This window comes from Callithrix jacchus, chromosome 3, assembly GCF_049354715.1.
Source record: "Callithrix jacchus isolate 240 chromosome 3, calJac240_pri, whole genome shotgun sequence".
NCBI lineage: Eukaryota > Metazoa > Chordata > Mammalia > Primates > Cebidae > Callithrix > Callithrix jacchus.
Window position 1 is genome coordinate 106,919,188 of NC_133504.1, and position 25,213 is coordinate 106,944,400.

General features: G+C 33.4%; 1 protein-coding gene and 1 long non-coding RNA gene across 19 annotated transcripts in view; one reads left to right on the forward strand and one right to left on the reverse strand.

The window, feature by feature from the left end:
* CCSER1 (coiled-coil serine rich protein 1) overlaps window positions 1-25,213 on the reverse strand; it is a 1,385,530-nt gene that overhangs the window by 889,052 nt on the left and 471,265 nt on the right. For all 18 annotated transcript variants that reach the window (XM_002806658.7, XM_054253144.2, XM_054253146.2 and 15 more), the window contains one exon: window positions 22,619-22,826. In XM_002806658.7, the coding sequence (XP_002806704.3) occupies window positions 22,619-22,826 (208 nt within the window). The remainder of the gene's footprint in view (window positions 1-22,618; window positions 22,827-25,213) is intronic.
* LOC144581790 (uncharacterized) lies at window positions 282-23,548 on the forward strand. The gene is made up of 5 exons (XR_013533022.1): window positions 282-332; window positions 1,561-1,612; window positions 2,295-2,382; window positions 21,373-21,507; window positions 23,458-23,548. It is a non-coding gene; the product is annotated as an uncharacterized LOC144581790 (long non-coding RNA).

Genomic DNA, 25,213 nt, shown 5'->3' on the forward strand with positions numbered 1-25,213 from the left:
CTGATGGCTTAAGAAACAGATACATGTTTCTCACCGTTTTGGAGGCTGGGAAATCCAAGATCAAGGGACTAACAGATTCTATTCTTAGTGACAGCTCTCTGCCTGGCTTGCAAACAGCTGCCTTCTCACTGGTCCTCACATGGCAGAGGCAGAAAACTTTGGTGTCTCTTCCTCTTCTTATAAGTGCACCTATACTACTGATTCAGGGCCCTCCATTATGACCTCATTTAACCTTTATTACCTCATAAGCTGTATCTCTAAACACAGTCACACTGAAAATTAGTCTTTCAACATGTGAACATTGAAAGGACACAAGCATACTGTTTACAACAGTAAGTGATCTCTTCATTTACAATTTTTATACAATCTTCAGACTCTCTCTTCTCAACTTCCCATTGCCGCTGCCACATTCCATATTCTTACTACCTCAAACCTGGATCAAAGTTGATCCTCATTTCTCCCAATAAAGTTTATTCTAATATTTCCTGTATATTAGCCTACAGATTAATTTCTGGACAGGACTGCTATTTTTACAACATGATTCTGTATGAAAAATTAGCATAAAATTCACTTAACCTCTTGGCCATTTTAATAGTGACATTATTCAGGGAGGATTGCCCCTGTTTTCTTATAAGTGCAAAGCTGTCAAGACTTATCACCACACACACAGATGAATGTGTAAGAACAACTAGCTAACTTCTACTCGGTTACAAATATTATAAGTCCGTGTTACTCTCTTGGTTGTCTTCCCTATACTGGTACAACAGATAATGTCCTAAGGTTCCCCATATAAAATCTGATCTTGGCTTTGTTCTTTCTACTGTATTTGGAATATTTACTGGTATATTACTTTTCTGGGGCTACCATAACAAAATACCACAGATTGGGTGGCTTAAAGAACAGAAATGTATTTTTTTCAAAGTCCTGGAGCTAGAAGATCAAGATCAAGATATCAACAGGTTTGGTTTTCTCCTACAGCCTCTCTTCTTGGCTTGCAGAGGGTGCGTTCTCTTTGTGTCCTCACTTGATTTTTACTATTTCCCTCTCTTCTCATAAAGACAACAATCATATTGAACTAGGGTACTACTCTTAAAACCTCACTTACCTTTAGTTAAATGTCTTATCTCCAAATACAGTCACATTGGAGGTTAGGGCTTTAACATATTAATTTTGGGGACATACAACTCATTCCATAACAGCTGGTTTTCTTAGGATCTCTCTCTTACAGTATACGCTACACTCACAGAAATTTCAGACTTTAAGCATGACTTAACTTACTGAATACCAGGAACTTGTATACTTCTTTCTAGAGGGCAAGTCCTTCCTTCATTCCTGTGTTCCTCCTTACCTCCCTACCTCCTTCACTTCCTACCTACTTCTCTCATTCTTTCTCTCCCTCTATCCCTCCCTCCCTCCCTCTCTCCCTCTTTCTTTCTTTCTTTTTTCTCTTTCTTTTCCCTCTCTCTTTCTTTTCTTCTTTCTCTTTCCTTCCTTCCTTCCTCTTTTCTTCCTTCTTCTTTTCTTCCTTTATTCATCTCACTTTGTTTTCCTTTTTTGTAGACTCAGAGACTGACATGCAATGAAAATTGGTAGACAAACTGAACAAAAAACTGTGAGTCTATGTCTAAACTGAATTGTATAACTATAGTAAGGAGCATATAAAATAAAGCCACATAATGTTCTAATACTGAACCTAAAAAATAAACATAAAGCTCAAGCAGATAGGGAATGAAAAAAAGTCTCCTTAAGGGATGGAGTCACACTTAAAATAGGGTATAAATTATCTTATTTTAAGCATGTATTACTCTGCCTGTTTCACCCAATTGAGAGTCTAAGCAGAGGCATGAACATTTTGTTGTTGTTTTTAACAGAACTTATAAACCAAATACCAATTGTTATTACTTATAGATGGATTAGTTTCATTTTTGATCTAGATTTCTTACTATCTTGAAATTTCTTCACTTCCTAAACTTTTAGGACAAATGAATTAAGTCCATTTAAGTGATTATAAACAAATGTAAAATAAACTATTTTTGGAATTTGCTTTTTGTTGTCCTATATCCCACTCTACAATCAATGTTATTTTTTAAGTATATATTTTATATAAAGTGGAGAATATACTACTATTTCTTTTAATTATAAAAAAATGGCTTTCAATATTCACAATTTTAAAAATCACTGAATATTCATCCTATTTCATTCATTTCACTTGTCTTACAAACACATAGCATGCTTTTGGGGAGAAAAGCCATGATCATTCAAATTTCTAGTTTTTATTTTAATTTTCATGGCAGATTATGAAGGACATTTCTAAGAAGTATACTTACAGCCTCCCAAGACTAAACCAGAAAAAGTTGAATCCCCAAATAGACCAATATAAAGGTGAGAAATTGAGAAAGCAATTAATAGTCTACCAACAACAACAAAAAATGTCCAGGACTAGATAGGTTCACAGCCAAATTCTACCAGAGGTACAAAGAGGAGCTGGTACCATTCCTTCTGAGACTATTCCAAACAATAAAAAAAGAGGCAATCCTCCCTAAGTCATTTTATGAGACAAACATCATCCTGATACAAAAACCTGGCAGAGACACAACTGAAAAAGAAAATTTGAGGCCAATATACATGATGAACATTGATGTGAAAATCCTCAATAAAATACTGGCAAGTCTAATCCAACAGCACATCAAGAAGCTTATCCATCATGATCAAGTCGGCTTCATCAAGGAGAACTACAAACCACTGCTCAACGAAATCAGAGAGGACACAAACAGATGGAGAAACATTCCATGTTCATGGTTAGAAAGAATTAATATCGTGAAAATGGCTATACTGCCCAAAGTAATTTACAGAATCAACGCTATCCCCATCAAGCTACCATTGACTTTCTTCACAGAACTGGAAAAAACCACCATGAACTTCATATGGAACCAAAAGAGAGCCCGCATAGCCAAGTCAATTCTAAGCAAAAAGAACACAGCGGGGGGCATCACACTACTGAATTTCAAACTATACTACAAGGCTACAGTAATCAAAACAGCATGGTACTGGTACCAAAACAGAGATATAGACCAATGGAACAGAACAGAGGCATTGGAGGCAACACAACATATCTACAACCATACAATCTTTGATATACCTGACAAAAACAAGCAATGGGGAAAGGATTCCCTGTTTAACAAATGGTGTTGGGAAAACTGGCTAGCCATGTGCAGAAAGCAGAAACTGGACCCCTTCCTGACACCTTGCACTAAAATTAACTCCAGATGGATTAAAGACTTAAACATAAGACCTGGCACGATAAAAACCCTAGAAGGAAATCTATCCAGGACATAGGTGTAGGCAAGGACTTCATGAACAAAACACCAAAAGCATTGGCAACAAAAGCCAAAATAGACAAATGGGACCTAATGAAACTCCACAGCTTCTGCACGGCAAAAGAAACAGTCACTAGAGTGGATCAGCAACCAACAGAATGGGAAAAAATTTTTGCAGTTTACCCATCTGACAAAGGGCTGATATCCAGAATTTACAAAGAACTCAAACTGATTTACAGGAAAAAAACAAACAAGCCCATTCAAAAGTGGGCAAAGGATATGAACAGACACTTTACGAAAGAAGACATATATGAGGCCAACAATCATATGAAAAAATGCTCATCGTCACTGGTCATCAGAGAGATGAAAATCAAAACCACATTGAGATACCATCTCACGCCAGTTAGAATGGCGATCATTAAAAAATCTGGAGACAACAGATGCTGGAGAGGATGTGGAGAAAAAGGAACACTTTTACACTGTTGGTGGGAGTGTAAATTAGTACAAACATTGTGGAAGACAGTGTGGCAATTCCTCAAGGCCTTAGAAATAGAAATTCCATTTGACCCAGCAATCCCATTACTGGGTATATATCCAAAAGACTATAAATCGTTCTACTATAAGGACACATGTACACGAATGTTCATTGCAGCACTGTTTACAATAGCAAAGACCTGGAATCAACCAAAATGCCCATTGATTAGACTGGATTGGAAAAATGTGGCACATATACACCATGGAATATTATGCAGCAATCAGAAATGATGAGTTTGTGTCATTTGTAGGGACATGGATGAATCTGGAAAACATCATCCTCAGCAAACTGACACAAGAACAGAAAATGAAACACCGCATATTCTCACTCATAGGCGGGTGATGAAAAATGAGAACACATGGACACAGGGAGGAGAGTACTAAACACTGGGGTCTATTGGGGGGAAAAGGGGAGGGCCAGTGGGAGGGGGAGGTGGGGAGGGATAACCTGGGGAGAAATGCCAAATGTGGGTGAAGGGGAGAAAGGAAGCAAAACACACTGCCGTGTGTGTACCTACAGAACTGTCTTGCTTGCTCTGTTCATGTACCCCAAAACCTAAAATGCAAAAAAAAAAAAGTCGGCTTCATCCCTAGGATGCAAGGATGATTCAACATACATAAATTAATACATGTAATCCATCACATAAACAGAACCAAACACAAAAACCACATGATTATCTCAACAGATGCAGAGAAGGCCTTAAATGAAATTCAAAAGCTCTTTATGGTAAAAGCTCTCAATAAACTAGGTATCAATGGAACGTATATCAAAATAGTAAGAGCTATTTATGACAAACTCATAGCCAATATCATATTGAATGGACAAAAACTGTAAGCATTCCCTTTGAAAACTGGCACAAGACAAGTGTGCCCTCTCTCACCACTCCTATTCAACATAGGAAGTTCTTGCTAGGGCAGTCCAGCAAGAAAAAGAAATAAAGCATATTCAATTAGAAAAAGAGGAAGTCAAATTGTCTCTATTTGCAGATGACATGATTGTATATTTAGAAGACCCCATCTTCTTAGCCCAAAATCTCCTTAAGATGATAAGCAACTTCAGCAGTCTCAAGATACAAGATCAATGTGCAAAAATTACAAACATTCCTATACACCAATAACAGATAGACAGCCAAATCATGAGTGAACTCCTATTCACAACTGCTACAAAGACAATAAAATACCTAAGAATACAACTAACAAGGATTTAAAGGACCTCTTCAAGAAGAATTACAAACCACTGCTCAAGGAAATAAGAGAGGACAAAAACAGGTGGAAAAACATTCCATGCTCGTGGTTAGGAAGAAGCAGTATCGTAAAAGTGGCCATACTGCCCAAAGTAATTTATAGATTCAGTGTTCTCCCCACCAAGATACCATTGACTTTCCTCATAAAATTGGAAAAAAAACAACTTAAATTTTATATGGAACCAAAAAAAGAGCCTGCATAGCCAAGACAATCCTAAGCAAAACAAAAACAAAGCTGGAGGCATCATGTTACCTGACTTGAAACTATACACAAGGCTACAGTAATAAAAAACAGCATGGTACTGGTACCAAAACAGAGATATAGAACAATGGAACAGAACAGAGGCCTCAGAAGTAATGCCACACATCTACAACCATCTGATCTTTGACAAACCTGACAAAAACAAGCAAGGGGGAAAGGATTCCCCATTCAATAAATGGCGATGGGAAACTGGCTAGCCATATGCAGAAAGCTGAAACTGAATCCCTTCCTTACACCTTATACAAAAATTAACCCCAGATGGATTAAAGATTTAAATGTAAGACCTAAAACCATAAAAATCTTAGAAGAAAACCTAGGCAATACCATTCAGGACATATACTTCATGACTAAAACAACAAAAGCAATGGCAACAAAAGCCAAAATAGATAAATGTGATCTAATTAAACTTAAGAGCTTCTGCACAGCCAAAGAAAGAATCATGAGAGTAAATTGGCAACCAACAGAATGGGAAAAAATTTTTGCAATGTACCCATCTGACAAAGGACTAATATCCAGAATCTACAAAGAACTAAAACAGATGTTAAAAAAAAAAAGAAAAAAATCCCATCAAAAAGTTGGCAAAGGATATGAACAGACACTTAGCAAAAGAAGATATTTATGCAGCCAACAAATATATGAAAAAAAGCTCATCATCACTGTTCATTAGAGAAATGCAAATCAAAAGCACATTCAGATACTATCTCATGTCAGTTAGAATGGTAATCATTAAAAATTTGGAAGACAACAGTTGCTCGAGGGGATATGGAGAAATAGGAATGCTTTTACACTGTTGGTGGGAATGTAAATTAGTTCAATGATTGTTGAAGACAGTGTGTTGATTCCTCAAGGATCTAGAACCAGAAATACCATTTGACCCAGCAATCCCATTACTGGGTAATACCCAAAGGATTACAAATCATTCTGTTATAAAGACATATGCACACATATGTTTATTGCGACACTTCACAATAGCAAAGACTTGTAACCAACACAAATGCCCATCAAGGATAGACTGGATGAAGAAAATGTGGCACATATATACAATGGAACACTATGCAGCCATAAAAAAGAATGAGTTCATGTTCTTTGCAGGACATGGATAAAGCTGAAAAACATCATTCTCAGTAAAATCACACAAGAACAGAAAACCAAACACCGCATGTTCTCACTCATAAGTTGGTGTTAAAACAGTGAGAACACATGGACACAGGGAGGGGACTACCACACACTGGGACCTATCAGGGGGTGGGGACTAGGGAAGGGTTAGTGGGGTGGGAGGGAGAGGAGAGGGATAACATTAGGAGGAATACCTAAGGTAGATGATGGGGTGACAGGGTGATAGATAAGGTAAACCACTGCAGCATGTGTATACCTATGTAACAAACCTGCACATTCTGCACATGTACTCCAGAGCTTAAAGTATAATAATAACAATAAAAAAGAAAACACTAATAGTTGCTAACCTGACCAATAACTATTTGAATTCTAGAAAGTCCTGTTAAAGTGGTTAACATGGTCATATATATGTATCTGAAAAACAACAACAACAAATAGCCCTCCTAATTTACTCTGTCCATGTCTTACTCTCAAAAATTATAAAGGAACAATGCCACAGTGCTTCGTGGCAGTGGCCAACCTGGCTCATTCTGCACATGGTAAAAGTCTCACAAAATTTGATAATCAGAAAATAGCAATTAAACTACCATGAACAGTTACAGAAATGGTCATGTTAAAAAATTAATTCTCATTATAATAAGATAAGGAGAATTCTCAATTAAACCTAAATGCTTGCTTATTATGCCAGGGACAGAAATTCAATTTGGGTGGAAGCATAATGAGTTGAAAGAACATGGCTATCTGAAGTGCTGATGGAAACATACCATTTATCCTGGGCTATCATTCAAAATACAAAGGATGTGTGGAGGGGGCGGGCAGCGGAGGGTATTTGTAGAGAGTACTAAGCAATTTTGCATACTGTGTAAGGAAATATTTTATGAAATTTAGGTGGATCCCAGGCCACTTTTGCTCTGTCTGGCAAAACAAGCCAAGATTTCTGCTACCCTAGGAAAGTAAAAGGATATAAAATGTCATAGGGCTAACAAAATCAAAGGAAAGGGTGGGTCATTAAAAGTAATCTATGCATTGCTTTACTGCTAAGAGGTAGATATTAAATTCACATACAGGAAAGGTCAAAGCCTAAAAGTAGACAGAAATAGTAAGTTCAGTGAACATGGTGAGAAAAGCAGGAGAGACCTGACGATAAGGATACCAAGAAATGGCTTAGAAGCAATGTGTGACTGCAGACATACTTCCTGGTTTAAGAATCCTGCTATTTTTTTTTGCAAGGTTGGGTAGAAATTTAAATGGGGCCAAATATAACATGACAGAGGGGAAGCAAATAAATGTCATCTATTCATTTAAGGTGTTTGTTTTTAGGTCTATTTTTAAGAGCCCTTCCAACTCTATCTTCCAAACCCCAGTGTATACAAATACACACACTCAATCCCAATGAACAAATAGGCACTTGTGCACCTGCACAAGTGTATTCCTGCACATACAAATCCATGCACATAAGGCCTCCTGGTATCACTTTTATTCTCTATTATAATATTCTCAAATCCAAACATAAATTACTACATAGTATGATTATCTTTCCCCCCAAATTCCCATATTTACTGTAAGGACAGAGATTTAGATGTTAACTGCTGATTCCCCCCCACCTCCAAATCAGTACCTGCAGTTTATTGGCCCATTGTCCACAGAATTATATGTATCCATGGTAATATTTACTGCTTTTACCACAATTCATTACCAAAAAATATTGCTTCCTCTTCTGACAGTTTCTAGAGCAAAGAAATATAACTTTGATAGATATTAAACAATTTGTCAATAAGATACATAGTCTTGGATTTTACTAAGTAAAGAGAAATGTCCAGAAGATACAATTCAAGATTATTTAGAGTTTGAAATGATCTCTCCAGTGGTATTTGAGTTTTACACAGCCCTAGCAAGGATATTTCTAAAGTACTTAAAGAAAATATATATTTTTTCTCATTAATATGGAGAAAGTGAGCCTTCCAGTATTAAAAAATTGGCTTTAGGTTCAAAACAGCCTTAGGTTTCAAAAGCAGTAAAGGCATAATGGGACACAGAATTTCAGTAAGAACTAAATTAGACCATACTGTATCAAAACATGTTTTTATGACCATGTGTCAAAATCATAATCAAAGAGTTAAATTTAAAAAAATAATGATTGTGAGCCTTTCTAAAGTCTTAAATAAGAAATAATACAATTTCCACAACAGCAAATTGGGATTGTTCCATCTAAAAATACACAATTAAAATAATGTTTTAAGTGGTAGATGGTAAATCCCTACATATCTGGATAAAATGTCACATTGAAAACCATAAGTATAGATATAACAGAGAGCTGAATTGTTTAGAATATACAGATGAATTGAAATTCTTTGGGTTCAAATAGAAGCTATGAATATCATTTCTATAACACAGAATTCCTTGCAAGAAAAGCATTTACAACACACCTCTGTTTCAGCAAACATTTTTGAATATTTCTTAAAACAAAATTTTGGAAAGATTTCAAAACATAGGTAAATGTAGACACCTATTTGGACATACTGATAATTCACTGATATCCTATCAAAAATTTGCTATAAAACCATGTAACTTGATCAGAAATGTAGAGAGGTGGATAAAAAGTACAGGTTGAATGGAATCTTATGTAGCAATAAAACATAATGAGATAATGTCCTTTGAAGGGACATGGATGTAGCTAGAAGCCATCATCCACTGAAGAAAGAAATTTTTAGATCGTTAAAGAAATTAAATAAAACTAAATAAAATACACTGTTAAACTTTTGTAGATCTATGATTTGAATTTGGGTTTGTCTAATGGCAAATCTAGTCACTTTATTTCACTAGTGGGACTCAGACGTTGTGAAAATCATAAAATAATACCCAATACATAGTGAGCATTTGCTATGTGTCCAACACTGTTCCAAGCATTTGAAGTATATTAACACATTTAATACTCTACAAACCTAAGTGATATGTGAACATTATCCCCATCCTAATAATGAGGCACAACACGAAATTTAAACAACCTGCCTAAGAACATTTAACTAGTAATAGAATAAGATTTAGACTGTATATTTATTCTTGCTCCTAAAACGAATGCCCTCCCTGGCATAGGCACAATGCCTCCCGTGATAGTTTAATCTCTCCTCTCTGAAGTAGTACAGGATGACAGGCCCAGGAAAAATCCTCAATCTGGCCTGCTACCTATTTTTGTAAACAAGGTGTTATGGGAACCAGCAAAACACATTCATTTATGTTATGTAGCTGCTTTCACACTACAACAACTTAGCTGAGGAGTTGAAATACAGAAAATATCTGGTCAGAAAAATCTAAAATATTTACTAACTAGCCTTGATAGAAAAGGTTTGCCGACTCCTAATGTAGACCATGGATAACAAAATAATATTCATATGTTTTCAGGAGAAGTGCAGTGACTATTTCATGAGAAATCATTATTTGTTTACTCTCCACTTCTCCATACTCTGCCCAGAAGTCAATTTAATCAAAGAGAACAAAACAAATGGGTCTATTTATTTTTACACTTATTTATCATAAATATAAATTGAGTAATTTCTATTTTATCAATAATTAGTCCTCTATATATCTTGAACACTTTTACCTAAAAAAAAAAAACAGAAAAGAATGCATGTATGTATGTATTTATTTATTTTTGAGAAAGGGTCTTGCTCTGTTGCCCAGGCTGGGGTGCAATGGCACAACCACATCTCATTGCAGCCTCAAAGTCCTAGGCTCAAGCCATCCTCCCATCTCAGCCTCCAGAGTAGCTGGGACTACAAGCATAGCTGAGACTACAAGTGTGCGCCACTACACCCACCTAACATTTTTATTTTTATTAAAGATGAGATTGCTATGTTGCCCGGGCTTGTCTTGAACTCCTGAGCTGAAGCAATACTCCCACTTAGGCTTTCTGAAGTGCTGGGGTTATAGGGATGAGCCACTGTGCCTGTCCAGAAAATAATGAATTTAAAATGACAATACTTGAAATAGTAAATATCTATATATCTACTGGCAAATTGAAACTAAAATAAAGTCAATCAATTTCCACAAGTTTTCATTTTTATCAAGGTTAAAAACATACAATTAAAGAATAGGTGCCTTCCACCTAAATGAGTCACTAGATTCCTAAACACTTATCTGTAAACTTGTGAATACTATTAGGTTCATATTACTTGTAAGAAATTGCATTATGTTATCTAAACTTGTAACATCATATATGATAGATTCAGACATTAAATACATCTACTTTAACAGTGGCTAAATATGCCTTTGAGTTTGATTTTCAAATAAAAACAAAACGTAATTTCAGTAAAAACGTGTCTCAGAGGAACACAATTACAGCTTTTCCACTTTGCTTAAGTGATTCTCTACGCACTCCCTTTTCCCCCCACCAGAAGCTCTGATGACTTAAGAATTCCTTGGATATCCTGTAGGGTGCCTTCTGCTGTATACCTGTTATGTTGCAGCTTGAAATTGTTAATGTCAGATTTAGCCCATCCAATCACACAAAGTATGTGAGTTGTATTACAAGGGAAACATTAATGCTGGATTCATGAAGAAAACTGAAAGTTAGACATGCACAATAAAACCACATTAGTGGTTATTTGATTAATTACTGAATATGATTACAACACAAATAGATTACCACACCAGTTAGGTACAATGAAGGTGGCATTATTGTTAAAACTGTGAGTTGCAGTTTGTTTTCTTATAAGCAATCAAATATTATGCATGAGTAGCAGATAATATAAGTACACATACCAGAAAAGAAATACCTGGTGTATGGGTATACACTTGTTCACCTTGATCCTGCTTCATTTTTATTTTGATATCATATAAATATCAGAAGATACACTGACGGCATAGAAGTAGGCAAAATATTTCTGCTACTTTTACAGGCATAGGGATACAGAGAAAAAAGGTTGTGGGAAATAATGTTGCTGGACAGGGAGCCACTCAGATTACATACACTTGGAAAGTGAGTTTTTTAACACAAGATTTCACATATATCAGAAAATATGCATACATAATGTTTTTAAAAAATGTTAGAAAATATATTGTGAATAATAATACCTACAAAGACCTCTACATGCCCCCTCTTAACTGCACATGCCTTCCCCAAGTACCTCAAACAGATAATCTTATCCCGAATATTCTATTTAGCATCTCCTTACTTTTTTAAAAAATATTTTTTTCTTGTGCTCTTACTATATACACATCTATTTTTTAATGATACATTACTTAAGTTTACATATTTTTAACTCCACATTCGGTATGAACTTACCTGCGACTTGATTTTTGTGCTCAAAATATTTTTTGTGAGACTTAAGAATACAATTAATATAAAATATTATTTTAGGTGAATATACTATACCTAATTGGGAGAGTAATTTGATAGAAATACTGGGGAAAACTTAAAATTATCTAGTGGTTTTGAACATGTACCATTACACTTTTGGAAGATATCAGACTTCCACAGACAGATTAGGCACCTTGCCCAAGATCATACGCACCCAGCAATTGTGACCGCTGAAATTCAAATCTGAGCAGTTTTTTCTAATACCTTGCATTAGTCCGTTTTCATACTGCAATAAAGAACTGCCCAGGACCAGGCAATTTAAAAAGAAAAAGGTTTGACTCAGTTCAGCACGGCTAGGGGAGGCCTCAGAAAACTTACAGTCATGATGGAAGATGAAAAGGAAGCAAGGCACCTTCTTCACAAGGTGGCAGGAAGGAGAAGGGCTGAGTGAAGGAGAGAGAGTCCTTTATTAAACCGTCACATCTCGTGAGAACTCACTCACTATCACAAGAATAGCATGGGGGAAATCATGCCCATGATTCAATTACCTCCACATGGTCTCTCCCTTGACAGGTGGGAATAATGATGTTAATGGTGATTACAACTCAAGAAGAGATTTGGGTGGAGACACAAAGCCTAATCACATAATACCTGTATCTTGTGATCACTATGCTAGATTTATTCCTCAGTATAAGCAATAACCTTAAGTAATATAAGTAACACTTTTTAAAAGAAAGATGATACCTCACCATGAAGAGTATTCTGTAAAATGAACTTTTGTCATTCTTGATTAACCTAATCAAATCTGTAGTGTCCCTCCAAAACTAAGACATGTATTACTTTAAAAGCTATTTTTAAAACTCAGGACATCTATTATTAATTTCCTGTCTTTCACATTCACAGACCAATGCCATAAAGTAATTAACAAATAATATAACAACTAAGAACTAGATGGAAAGGCCAAGTGAAAATAATAATAGCCTTTGGATATCAATGTCTACAGCTACAAATAAGTATAAAGAAACTATTCTGCTGCAAAACATGTGCTACCTTTATGAGAAAGAATTGGCCAGAGGGTAGAACAAAGAACATCAAGCGCAGAACAAAACGCAAGAATTTTTAGTAGGCCTTGAATCCTAAACAAAAACTACTAACAAGTGTATTAGTTTACAGGTTAAAATGGAAAACTGTACTTGAGTTGCTGTGTTTAAACCTCGTCTACTGCTGTATATGCTTTAGATTTTGAGATTCTGCACTTTGAATTGAAGCTGTAATGGAATGAATGATACTTTGAATGGTCTTGGGATGAGGCTGAGTGTACTTTGCACATGAGAGGAATATACCACAGAAGTCCGGAGGCAGACTGGTAGCCAGTTTCCAAGATAAACCACAATGTTCCCTACCTCCCGGTATTCATGATTTTCATAGTGTTCTTCCATGCTAAATCAAATTTGATCTTTGTGATCAATAAATTTGACAAAAGTGATGGGATATTACCTCTGAAATTAGGTTACAAAAGACATTGTACATGTTGATTGTGTAGTTAGGGGGAAGCCAGCTGCCATGTTGATGAGTGAAAAGCCTACATGGTAAGAAACTCAGGCCTCCGAGCACCAGCAATGAAGAACTGCATCCTCCTGCTACAGCAAGTGAATGAACTAAGCAGTTGATCCTAAAGTCCAGCCCAGAATTCAGGACTACAGCCATGGTTGACATCCTGAGTGCAATGTCATTAGAGGCCTTCAGCCATAACCAATAGGTAACTACTCTCAAACTCCCAACCACAAAAACTCTTAGATAACAAATATTGATTTAGTCCACCAGATTTGAGAGCTAATTTGCTACACAGCAATATATAATTTTATGCCAACCTTATATCCTTCAATGCTGCTAAATCTACTGTTAATTCTATCATTTTATTATTAACATTTTTGTAGATTTCTTAAGGTTATCTGTATAAACAAACTTATCTGCTCATACATGTAATTTTACCTTTTCTTTCAAATATTTATGCCTGTTACACTTTTTCTTGCCTCATTCCTGGCTAGGATCTCTAGCACAATACACAGTAAAAGTGGTGAGTAAATATTCATACCCTGCTAATAATATTAGGAGGAAGTTTCAGCTTTTTACCATTAAGTGTGAATATTAGCTATGGAAGTTCCCTTGTACTACCAGTATACTGAAGTTTATATTTTTATTTTAACAATGAATTGCTTTTCAATTTTTCAAATGTATTTTTTTCATCTATTAATATAATCATGTGCTTTTCTCTTTTTAAATGGTTAATATAGTAAATTGCATTGTTTGGTTTTTGAATACTAAAAAAACTGCAATAAAACCAAATAGGTCATTATTTATTTACATACTGCCACACGTATTTACCAATTTTTAATTGACATTTGCATCTATATTTATAAAAAATTTTCTGTAATTTCCTTTTTCTTATAAAGATTTTCACCAATTTTTTGTAATAGACATATGTTGGCCACATAAAACAAGCTGAGAATCATACTCTGTTTCTCTAGTTCGTGAAAATTTTTGTATAATATTTGCATATGTATTTCTTTTTTAAATAATACATTAATTTAGTAAAGGTTAGGTTATTCAAATTTGCCATTTCTTATATCACTTTGGAAAGTTGTATTTTTCAAAGAATTTGTCTTTATCATTTCTGTTAAATTTTTTGCCATATTGTTCTTTATAACTATCCCTTATTGTCATGTTGATGTCTGTAGGATTCATAGTGATCATTCCTCCCTAGATTCATTGTTGATACTGGTATTTGTGTTTTTTAGTTTTTCAACAATTTTTTTTCTTCATCAGCGTTTTTTTGAACTTTTTAAAAGAAGCATTTTGAGCTTATTATTTGACTGGTTTTAATTTTATAGAGTTTTGTTCTTTATTATGTCTTTATTCTTACTTCATTTGGATTTAAGTTGTCCTTTTTTATTGATATTTCATAGTTGTACATAGTTTTGGGTGCATGTAATCTTTTAATATATGTATACAATGTGGAGTGATCAAATCTGGGTAATGGTATATACATAACTTCAAACATGTATCTTTTCTTTGTGTTGGGAACATTACAAACTTTCTAGCTATTTTAAAGTATATCATTACGAACTGTAATTTCCCTACTGTACTACTTAATATTAGAACTTCTTCTTTCCATTAAATTGCTTTTTGGATCCAGTAACCAAATTTTCAAGGAAGAAATTAGGTTATCAATTATAGCACCCTTTGTTTAAATATAAGCATTTAAAGTTACAAATTCCTCTCTAATCGTAGTTTTAACTATATCCAGCAAATTTTTATTTGTGATATTATCATCATCATCTCATTGGAAACATTTTAAAACTTCCTTTCAGCTTTATAAATTTGTCTATGGGTTACATAAAAGTTTGTAATTTCATTTCCAAATATTTGATGCTTTTATAGTTATTTTGTTATTTTTGATTTATAATTTCATTCCATTGTTCTAACAAAACTGTACTCCATAGATGTCTACCTTTGAAATTTAATGAGACTTATTCTATGACCCAGAATATAGTGTGTCTTGGTGATATTGCACTTGCATTAGAAAATAATATATAATTAGGTTATTAATTGTAGTATTCTATAAATGTCAATTCGGTTAAAAATATTGATAATATTGTTAAAGGCTTCTAGAAATTTTCTGATTTTTCATTTAGTTGTTTATCAATTATAGAAAGAAATGTGTTAAAATCTTCAATTGTGATTGTTAATTTGTTCATTTCTTCACTTAGTTCTGTAAGTTTTTGCACTGGGTATTTAGAAGTTCTAGAAACAAGCCATCCACATATATGATTGTTGTGTCTTCCTAAATAACTGACTCTTTTACCATTACGAAGTATGGCTTGCTGCTTGTATTAAAATGTCATATATTTAGATCTACTCTGATATATGTATAGCCACTCCAACTTTCAGACTTTCTCCTATTTGCTCCTCTTTTCATGGAACTTCTTTTTCTAATTTTCCTTAAACATATTTTTGAGCAAGCAAAAATAAACAAACAGAAAGAAGGTAGCAAGAACTTGTATTATTGTTATTTTCAAAGGATAAGTATAAAGACATTAGATTGCTCTCTATATTTTCATGGTAATTGCTTCATTTTGGGTAGTGCTTTACTTTATGACTCTCCACTGATGCCTTTTCCTTCTATAATTATCCATTGCTGAAGTTCCTATCCTATACACTTTCCTTTCGCTCTCAAGAGTTGCTGAGAGGAAAATGTCATTTAGTTATAAAATCCTTATTAATGTTCTTTGAATCATTTACTAAAATATACTTTTAAAAAAACCTTTATGGACACAGAAAGGGGAGTACTAAACACTGGGATCATTGGGGGGAAAAGGGGAGGGCCAGTGGGAGGGGGAGGTGGGGAGGGATAGCCTGGGGAGAAATGCCAAATGTGGGTGAAGGGGAGAAGAAAAGCAAAGCACACTGCCATGTGTGTACCTACGCAACTGTCTTGCATGCTATGCTCATGTACCCCAAAACCTAAAATCCAATAAAAAATTTAAAAAAAAAAAAAAAAAAAAAAACCTTTAATAATTCCCTACCAAACAGTGAGGAATGATAAAGTAGAAAACACTCTAAATTTTATTATGTAATTGTAAACTATACTTAAAAAAAACAAAAATTTTGGATTGAAAACTATCCTTAAAAGTTTTTCATTATTATTCCTTTTAGGTAAATGAAATTAAAGTTTCAACTATTAGGTAGTAGAGAAAAGAAAAAGACAAATAGATTAGAGCTCTTTTAATCAATGGCGGGTCTTTTGTAAATGCTCCACAGCCCCAATATTTGCATTAACTACATGAGCCTGTAAATTATATAGATTTTCAAATAAGTAGTTTCTTGGTTTTTTCTTATCAGCTATTTTGTTAGCATAGATTCAGCTCATTATATAAAAATATTTTTGTTTGATAAAGAGAGAATAGAGAAAACTAAAAGGCAACATTAAAATAAAACCCACCTCTGTAATTATTAAACATTTTTCTTTTATATATTAAAATTATGTCAAAAAATAAGAAGAAAACAATGACACAGTTCTGCTCCCTTGCTATAGTCATGTATTTTATCACTAGTATAATACTAGAGAATAAAGTGACAATAATAGAATTTCTAAGAGCCCAACATCAATCATTTTTCTAAACATACAGGAGTTGAAGTTTGGAGTTGTTGGGAATATGAATGTGTATTTTAATAAAAACAACTGATCATTTAAAAAGGATGACAGAATTTGGAGTGTGATATCCTATTCAGATTATTCATATTTAGCTCACCTCAAAATTAAAATTAGGATATCAACAGAACATCATTAGGAAAATGGTAAGCTTAGCCAAACAAATAAGAAGTAATAATGGCTTTATGCTAACAGTTTTATGTTTAAATAACTATTAGATTTACTGATTTGTAGTTTTATAATGAATTATAATTATTCTTTTCCTCTAAAACTGCAACAATGTTTAGTGAAAACAAAACTCTCTGTGTGTGCAAAGAATGAGTACATATGGAAATAACTAGTCTCTAAATCTCTTGGCCTTTCTTCTATTCTGGAAGATTTAGCAGACAATTTAAAAAATACAGTTGATAAACACAAAAGCCATTTACTGCAAAGAAAGATCAAAAAAAGCTTCAGGAATTATATCTACCACTGATAGTCTTTAGCATGCAAATAGGTTTGATTAAACTATATATAGTAATTTTTGTGATATGTCTTTATTTCATATTCTGAGAAAGAACATATTGTACACTTCTTTTAAAGATAAGAAATTTGCTAATACTTCTTTTGATCCTCATCCATCAAGCACTCAAGTTATCATTTGTTTTCTATCAACAGTTATTTTAATGATAGCCTGAAAACAGTGAAATCTATTTTCTTTCATTTATTTACTAATAAGTACTTATTAAGCAGCAAATACCTTTCAGATTGAGAAGATTCAACAAGGTGCAAGATCACAAGATGATTCTCATGCATCTTAGAGTATTACTAGCAAAAGAAGAATTAGCAACTATAATGAGAAGGGATAAATGTTCCAATGAAAGAGGAAATATAGACTGTTACACAACCTGTAGAAGAACTTGTAAGGGCAATTAGGAAACATTCAAAGATTTACAGGAGAGTAACTTGATCACATATTCATTTTAGCTTGACAGCAATGAGTAAACTGGTTTGATAGGAGGGAAGACTATAAGTAAGGAGACAATTTACAAAGTTACTTTAGTAAAATGGACCATCACTGTTGTAGGAGCAGTTGGAAGAAGAGATAGATATACGCATATCTGAAAAGTATTTAGGAGCAAGATTCTCCTAAGTAGAGGAAGGTTTCAGGATGTTTAATACCTTAGTATATATTATAAAATAGCATAACAAATATAATCCCCAAACCTGGATTAAACTTTGACTAATATGACTTATGTTGTTATGGTGATGGCACAAAATGGAAGAATTACTAAATGCCAAATGAATCACTTGATGAAAATTTATATTAAACCCAAAGTAGGTAGAAAAATAAGTAATGCAATGCCAGTTATTGACAAAATAACTTTAAAAAAATCTGGAATGAGCTAATGGGATTTAACATTTTAATAGCATCTAAGGTCGTTTAGTCAGTAATAAAAATTGCAAAATAACTTTAAACGTGATACCTCAGAAAAAGTGTTAGCAAGAAGCAAATTTTATAGTAGCTTTAAAATATCACAAGGAGATCTTTTCATTAACACTTATATTCATTAAAATGGCATAAGTAATATGGACTCTATAGATAAGAGTTCTTGAAAGATAGAGTACAGGCTGAGTATCCCTTATCCAAAAGGCTAGGTGCCAGAAGTGTTTCTGATTGGGAATTTTTTCAGACTTTAGAATATTTGCATATGCATTATGAGATGTCTTGGGAATGGGATCCATGTTTAAGCATGAAAGTTATTTATGTTTCATATATACCTTAAAGACATAGCCCAAAGGTAATTTTGCACATTATTTTAAAAACTTTTATGTATAAAACAAGTTGTTTAAAGTACTTATATGTGGAATTATCCACTTGTGGTGTCACATCAGTGCTCAAATTTTTTTAATTTTTGAAAATTTTGGATTTCGGATTTTCAGATTAGGGATGCTCAACCTCCATATTTATTTAGCCTGAAGTGCAAAGCTTTCCAAGGAATTATTTTTGTTACTCCACAACTCTAAATCAGTTCCAGAAACTTTAGGAAAGTAATCTATTAACAATCTGTCTGGACATTCTTCTTGCCAGCTAGTCATTATCCACAACACTAAGACAATCTTAAACAGTCTTGGCCAAAAAATGTTCTGTGATCTCACTATTACTATCTCTGGATATTTTCAAATGCTATTTGTAGAAGATATCCCCTCAAACACAAAAAAGAATTACTTGATTTGCTTACAAGAAAGATGTACCTTTATTAGCAAAAGTGCAAAAATATCATGAATGCATTGCATTTCTACTAAGCGATAGGTTTCAAAGAGATCAATCAGAATAAAATATATCAAAGCAATATTTAATCAAGATTTGTAATTTATGTTTTTTCTACTGGCTTGTTTTGATTAAAATCCATGTTGATTTTTTATTATATAATATACTCTTGTAAATTAGTTTATAATAACAAGATAGTAAGGAAGGATGATAGAATAAGGTAGAAGTGGGAGTTAAAACGTGAATATATACTTGTGTGATAAAATGCTTTTAAAACAAAAGTTACTAGAAATAACTAACATGTCTGCATACTTTACAAGCATGGATTTTTGTTAAACTAATGTAACAATTTAAAATCTCAAATAAAAGTATATTCTAATGTGAAATATTAAAATTAAGTAATTATTTTATCTTAAAATCAGATAATAGGGACCTCCTGCCATTACAAAATAATGGGTGAACAAGGTTGAACTATTGTACATCAATAGGAATGAACATTTGTCTATAATAAAAAGATATTGTTAATCTAAAGGAATATTGGTATTACACTCAAATTTAGTGATAAAATGGGAATTGCACTTTAAAACTTCCTGGCTTATTGAACATTTCAAAAAACAATTTTCTTTAGAGGCATCTATTATGAATACCTTCTTAGTAGAACTGTTGTCTATGCTAATCACATGATAATATTGCTTTTCCCTGTTGATAGTAAGAACCCTCTGCCCACTGAATGGGCTGCACAAATGTATATTAAGTATTGCTCACTGTACATCAGCCTTAAAAATCAATTCTCTTCAGCTTCTTTGAATACTCCTTAATTAAGAAAAACAGATAGGCAGTATAAAAATGATCTCAATATATTGACTCTATATTGACTCTACAGTGAACATCACTGAATATTTTAAAGTTACAAAATTAAGTACTCTAAGAAAGCCTCTTGGAGCCTTCTGTCAGTTCTTTCTACTTCACTTTTGATTGAATTGATTTGTTATTAAAATTTAGACCAAACAGAGAGGTAAAAAGGTGAATAGTTGAATATTACAGACTTTGAGATTAGTGTCTTTTAGTGTAACAGCTGTTATTGTTTGCCTTGTTCAAAGAGGATCATATTGCATGTTAAGCCAAAGGTTGAAGAAATTCAAACTTATCTATTCATTTGCAGGCAAATATTTATGATGTCAGTATAGAAATCATGTAGTCATGCACATAGTAATGTGCTAGTAAATATTTAACAACAGGCTTGCCAGAAATAAGAGGTCCCAATTTGCAGTGTTTGCCAATTTGTGAGGTATAAATACTCCCACATGGCTGATTCCAGCTACCAAAATGACTTAAATATACATGTTGGAAATCTGTACAGTAGGAATTATATAGTACTTCCACCATGTGAATCTAAAAGATATAAATAAGCTTACAAGTGTAGATAATAGTAAAACAAATAGAAAATGTTTTGAATACTGATTACACTTTTTCAAAGTAATTTATTTAATTATAAGTTAATATCATTTATTTTGACAGCTTTGCTTAACTGCCAGTTCATGTAATTTCTGAAATTCTAAGAGTAATCAGATGGTGGCTCCTGCCTGTAATCCCAGTACTCTGGAAGGCCAAGCCAGGTGGATCACGAAGTCAAGAGATCGAGACCATCCTGGCCAACATGGGGAAACCCTGTCTCTACTTAAAAAACACAAAAATTAGCTGAGCATGGTGGCATGCAGCTGTAGTCCCTACTACTTGGGAGGCTGAGGCGGGAGAAATGATTGAACCTGGAAGGCAGAGGATGCAGTGAGCGGAGATAGTGCCATTGCACTCCAGCTTGACAACAGAGCCAAACTCCATCTCACAATAAATAAATAAATAAATAAATAAATAAATAAATAAATAAATAAATAATCAGATATAAGCATACTATTCCAGCATAACTCATCATAAGATCCAGAAAATCCAGAAACAAAGGTTGCCGTAGTTATATAACCTGTATGAGACACAGAGAAGGTATCTTCCAGTTTTTGTGTATGATATGGTTTGGTTGTGTCCCAAATCTCAGCTTTAACTGTAATAATCCCCATGTGTCAAGGGAGGGGCAGGTGGAAATAATTGAATCATGGGGGTGATTTTGCCCATACCGTTCTTGTTGTAGTGAATAAGTCTCCTGAGATCTGATGGTTTTATAAATGAGAGTTTCACTGAACAAGCTCTTGTGCCTGCCACCATGTAAGACGTGACTTTGCTCCTTCGCTCCATGATTGTCAGGCCTCTCCAGCTATATGGAACTGTAAGTCAATTAAATCTCTTTCTTTTATAAATTATCTAGTCTCGAGTATATCTCGATTAGCAGTGTAAGAACAGACTAATACAGTTTATACCAGCTGATGAGAACACAGTACTGGAAGCCCCAAAAGTCTATGGCATTCATTTCTCTTATATTGCCTTTTTTCTCCCTGGTTCAATTCTAGCCTCCAGTGGCAGTAGCATTATCAAAGTGTTCAAAAAGTAAATATTAGCAATCATTATAACATAAAGACTATTCTCAATAATAATTTTCTTAAATTCCTTATTAACATCTCTGATCAATAAAGATAAATCTATTTAAAGACAATGGGATGTAATACAAAGTCACAAATTTCAGGCTGCTGCCCTGAAATTACTTAGTAGAGGAAAATAATTTAAAATTTCTAACACTTACTTCACATGTCTATGAAGTGGTAATATTCATGTGTATACTTTTTATAGAAATCCCTCAAATAAAATAACTGTTGTAATTACAAAAATCAAACCAAAGCAAACTTGAATCCTAAAGAATGCCTGATTTCTGGGCACAGAGGTGAAAGAATCCCATTATGCATTTTCCTGATTAGCTCACTGTTTCACTAACTGGGTCTAGGCTGTGGGGAGGGCAACTACATTCCCTAGGCAAAATCATTCAGACCTTCAGATTGAATTTTACTGTAATTCAATTTTATTGAATTTTGATTATGATCAGAACAAAAATGACTAAATAAACTACTTTTTTGTATTATATAAACAAACCCCCGGTATCACTGATGTGAAATACATGTAATAAGACTCTCGATAGCTTTATAACAGCATGTAACTGTAACTTTATAACTGATACCATTTCTCCTTACCTGACAAATAGGGGGAGGCTTGGGATCAATTTCTTCTTAAGTATTTCATAAACTTATCATTTTAAAGCTAAAGAGTACCTTATAAACCAGAACTTCAAAACATTCATTTGATATATAAGAATAGCTAAGCTCCAAAAGAAAACCTGACCCCTGCCCAAGGTCATGCAGTTAATTACTGACAGAGCAGGGTCTAGCCACCTCTGCAGACTTCATTGCCTACCAGCACTGAAGGACATTAATCTTAGAGTAAACCATTACCTCTTGAAGAACTCTCTTCATCTTCAATAATAATGTCTTGACTGCTGTGCAATCCTGTAACATTAGTCTGAATGGCAGAGAATCTATGCCTCCATTTTCTTCCACACCTTGTAGGGGCCAATCTGAAGATGGACTGTTGGGCATTCGGCTGATGTGGGAATACCTGGCTTCTTGATCAATGTCCTTTGTTAATTTCAGGGAAAGATTCCTAACAAAAACGAAAAAATGAACAAGAATTACAGTGCAGCATGCTTAGAGCAGTATTTTCCAAGTTATTGATCAATGTTTCTAGTATCCTAGAAAGTATTTCTTGTGTCTTCATTTCACGAGATTAGTTTTTTAAAATTTTCAAATCTTCTATGAAACCTGAAATTATGAAATGGGTCAAATGTATATTTAGTGGTAAGATTCAATGAAAATTACTGTTTTAGGATATAATTTTTCTATTAAAAAATTATTTCCATTTTTAAAACCAAGAGACCTATCTAATAATGATAATATCATAGTAACATAGTTCAGAATACTTATAAAAACAGTTGGCTTGTGCTTAACTTCAATATCATGTATATATTTAAAAATTATATAATTTTCTTATATTTTTTAATATTATACCATTTTCTGAATTATATGACAAGATACTTTAGCAACCTAAATAGAGAAAAAAACAAACAGATGACCTGCTACTTGCCACCAAGTTTAGACAAAGATAGAGATAAGAATATATATTTTTAATTAGTTTTATTCATGTGTGATTATTCACAAACATGATAACTGAGTTTATAAATTACTAGATAATTAGTAAATTAAAATAATATTCAATTTTTTACTTATCTTCACAGGTACGTTCAGTGGGTATAGCTGACCAGGGAAGGGGCAAGATGATAATTACTACCTCCATTTTATATTTATAATAAAATAATTTTAAAAATTAGGTTTAATGTTTTTTGAGGGTTGACTATTGGCCAAATACTGTGCTAAACACTCCATGCGTGTGAATTCATTCAATCCTTGAACAAGTTCAAAAGGTAGATATGATAAAGTGCAGATAAGTAAATTTTCTTGAAGTTAAAGAGCTAGTAAGAAATGGACATAAAATGAACTAACCCTAAGATTTTTCCTCCTACTAACTACATACTGTACACATATATAATAATTGCTAATGTTTATATAGTTCTTATTGAACCTTAGGAAGTCATGAAATGACTTAATAGGTGTTAAATCATTAATTCTCACAACAATTCTTTTAGGTTAGTACTATTATAATCTCCACTTCCCAGTGGGTGATTTGAGTCAATAGAGGTTAAATAACTTGCTGACAGTCACACAGCTAATAAGGGACATTACTGAGGTCTGAATGCTGGCAACACACACTTCGTTCTAAACCACTACAGTGCTGCATTTTGTGTGGAAAACAAGCATTCAAATGAACAAAACAGCATACTTACAGTTATACTAAGAATCATTAACATTTTCACTTTAAATTATATTTTATTTGATATGATTGATTCAATTTAATTATATTATGCACAACTTGCAATTAACTATACAGTCATTCTAAAAGGCTTCTGTTTAGTGTTAATACTTTCTATGGCTCTTTTCTCTAAGACCAACCAGAAGAAAATCAAGAATAAAAATTAGAAATCATCATAGATATATATTAAATTAGAGTAGTACTTTAGCTATAATTAAATTTTTGAAGATGTATCATTTTTACATCTTAAAATTCAAGTCGTGAATTTTAAGTCCTAATATATTTGGAATATATTAGGCTGACTTGATACATAGTTGTGTAACTGAAATTGAACAGATAAATACAATAATGGGTGAATAAATAAAACATAATTTGTTGTAATCATCTATGCATACAACTCTCATTTACACAGAAAAAAATTTCTGTATTGTGAATTGTTATGAATTGCAGGGTTCCTGTCCATGGTTTGAAGTTTCCTGGCACAATTGCAACAAAATTTAAATTATATTTCTATAATTCCTGTTAGCTTGGTGGCTCTTTAAAACTATCTGGCCAATCATGGATCTAAACATCCATGAGGACTGACACAACTTTCAGGAATCATTTTAGTGTGAAGTTCTAACGCTGTATTTCAGGGAATTTACTAAGGCTCTGGAGATTATAATGTAACATTTACTAATTTAAATATCTCTGCTATTTTCAAATAGACAAGATGAGCCATGTACAAAAATGCATTTTGAAGATAAAATTAGTCATTTTCATACTTCAACAATTAGAATCTATTTTTAAATCCCCAAAGGAAAAGACGATGGTGTTATTTCCACAATTATTGAAAATATCCACATTGTGTACAGTAGACTGATGGCTGAAGTTGCAGAGATTAATAGGATTCTGTCACTGACTTTAAGAGATTCACCACAATTATTAACTTTTTAGTAGTTGATATGAAAAAAAAACCTAATATTCTTTCACATTTGAGAAACAAATCAAGTTATCTCAAAGCATTTTATCTCTACAGGAAAAAAAGATCTGCTACAAGTCTATAGTAATCAAAACCATTCTTAATTAGGTTGAAGCAGTTAGTGAAAGATCTATTAAATGGGGCTGCCACTCAGCTGCAAAGG